Source organism: Rutidosis leptorrhynchoides, chromosome 9 (assembly GCF_046630445.1).
Source record: "Rutidosis leptorrhynchoides isolate AG116_Rl617_1_P2 chromosome 9, CSIRO_AGI_Rlap_v1, whole genome shotgun sequence".
Taxonomy (NCBI): domain Eukaryota; kingdom Viridiplantae; phylum Streptophyta; class Magnoliopsida; order Asterales; family Asteraceae; genus Rutidosis; species Rutidosis leptorrhynchoides.
Window position 1 is genome coordinate 77,465,796 of NC_092341.1, and position 2,848 is coordinate 77,468,643.

Here is a 2,848-nt window from a genome sequence, read left to right on the forward strand (position 1 = left end):
AATTGCTGTTTTATTTATAAAAAAACGTGTCATGTTTGGTAATCGAGGTTGGGTCATTACAAAGGCCTCATACAATGTCTACAAGTCGGGTTTCAGAAAAGGTCTAGTTACGGTTTACCAAATCAGTTTCTGCACGCGCGTCAATTTTGAAACATTTCTCATAAAATATTGAAAATAGGTTTTGATGAAAGGCCAATTGAAGATGACTCAAAATACTCTAAAATTTTAGTGATAAAATAATCAAATACATTCATTTAGTCAATTTGTACAGATTATCCAATCTTTACAGACCCTTTAGTTTTAGTCAACAAACAGACATATCATTTGGTCAAGCTTATAACTCATGTCAATTCACATTTTCAGAAGTTAGCATGCAAATAAAATATATCAAGGAACATATAAACTAACATATTCCAGAGTATCAAAGTCCCAATCAATTTATAGTTCACTCTAGGTCATTTCGTTTAACTTTGAAAATAGATTCAACACACTATAAAGCACGAATCTTCGTTTTGACATACCGAAAGCATTACAAAAGCTTTTGACGCAAATCTTAAGTCTAACATGCATGATTTCACAAAGAATACAATGGTACATATTTAAATAGCTAAATCACAAAGTACATAACTCAGAAAATTCGTATATCATGTGAAACCCTAACGAAACTTCGATTAATCATATCTTGAGCATATGACAACGAAATCAAGCGAAATCAAAGTCCAAACTATAAATTTTTGAGATCAATTCATCTAAACACATTATAAGATCAGTTCATAAGTTAATTTAATCAGATTAAAAAGATACAAATTCGTGATTCATGCAAACAACATCAATCGAGCTATTTAACGATAAACGACAACCATATACATCATCAATTGAGCACTAGACTTGATTACACTATGTAATTGAAAAAAAAACTGATTTAGAAAAATTAGGGTTTGCAAATATACCTTAAAACACAAATTGATTGATGCTAGGGTGTGTAGATCGATCTAGGGAACAACCTTTATGCACAACGTTTCTTCTAATTTCAACTTTTGATGATGATGGTGGTGGGGTTTATGGTCGACGACAAAAAGAGGGAGGGAGTGGGAGTAATCGGCCAAGAAAAGAGAAAAAGTGAGGGTTTAGGCTAGTTACTTGCTATTTATATGTCGGGTTAGGCCTAATTAAGCTAGTAGTGATCCCCTAGTCCAAGTTTAAGTCCGATTAAGGAGTCCGTGAGGGGGTTCGGCCGAATGGCCTTGGAGTGGGGTCTCGGGCTCGGTTTTTGTTAAATACTCATGTGCGCGTGGTCCATTTCGAGTGCCGTTAACCGTACCGGGTCTCCGGAACGTTAACTAGTCGTTGAAACGCAAACACCTAGTTTAATTTACTAAATAAATAATAAATTAAATAGGTTTTTCTTAAAGTCAATAATTATTAAAAATAATTATTTTATCGTTTTTCTGAGTTCCGTAAACTGAAAAGCTTTCTAGGCGATTAACTTAATTGTATCGTTTTCTAGTTATTTCATTATTTGAAACAAGTTCATAAATTAATATAACATATTAATTCAAGTAATCCAATAGGATCAAGTATGCATTTAAATCTATTAAACACATAAAGTTATAAGTGAACACCGTTGAATATTTAACGGACAAGTAACGATAGTAACGGAAAAAGTCGGGTTGTTACATAGAGATATCGAGAATTTCACATTTTCCACATCTTTTTTTGACTGGCAATGTCCGACGAAAGTCACTTCCTAATACAAATGTGAGACCACCGAAAGGAACTTCCGGAGAATCATAGATATCCCTCAGAGTTCTATCGAGAGCTTCTAAGCACTTTCGGTCATTCATTGGAACCTCGTCCCAAATTATTAATTCCATTCTTTGTAACAACGACACCATATGTGTTTGTTTTTTGATATTACACATACTTTCATCGGTTAAATCGATTGGTATCTTAAACCTTGAATGTGTAGTTTGACCGGATGGCAATAATAAGGAAGCAATACCAGATGACGCTACTGCGAGTACTATTTTTCCATCAGCCCTTAATGCAGTTGTGATCGCCTTCCAAAGAAAGGTCTTTCCTGTTCCACCGTGCCCATAAACTAATATGAGCTCTTGTTTTTGGCAGCTATTTGAACTAACTACCATATTGTATACCATTAGTTGCTTGTCGTTCAATTTCGATTCAAGAATGGTCTTTTCGATAAGTAGGGCTTCACAGTCGTAGTTTTTTGCTTCCATTATTTAACACCCCGTCAGAAATCCCTTTAACGGAATGTTAACTCCGGTCCCAGTGCTTGGCTTGACTTCTACGTAACAGCAATATTGTACAGTGGAAACAATTAATATCTGAGAATAAAACACGCAAAACGGATCAACAATAATGTTGAGTGAATCTACATGTTTTAGGTAAACAATACAGTATATTTAAGAAATAATATTCCGAAAACGTTTGTTAGTGGAAGACCACCAATGTTCAATGTTAAAAGTTTGGAGACAACACCGTGCCCCATTTCAAAAGTTTGTTGACACTACCATGTCAAGTTTCAATCTTTTGTAGACAGTACCATGTCAAGTTTTATCTCATTTGTTCGTAAACCACATTTTAAATAACGTAGTATAATATCTGAAGAATAGTTATCAGAAAAATAGTTTAAATTCCTTGATCACGAGATTTTACAAGTACAACTCCAAGTTGCGAAACGTTTGCATAATCTATGAGCACCTGAATACTAGCAATGACCCGAGTATAGAAACCACTATACCCGCCTTTACCTCATAAAATATTATACACTTGTTCGAGTGTATCTAATGTTCAAAGTAAATGCACCACAATTATTATTGTAGGG

The 2,848-nt window shown here is 34.3% G+C and overlaps 1 protein-coding gene across 1 annotated transcript; it reads right to left on the minus strand.

The window, feature by feature from the left end:
* Positions 1-1,673: 1,673 nt before the first annotated feature.
* Positions 1,674-2,240, minus strand: LOC139868180 (uncharacterized). The gene has a single exon (XM_071856512.1). It carries the CDS (start codon positions 2,238-2,240, stop codon positions 1,674-1,676), a length of 567 nt encoding a protein of 188 aa, XP_071712613.1.
* Positions 2,241-2,848: the final 608 nt, after the last annotated feature.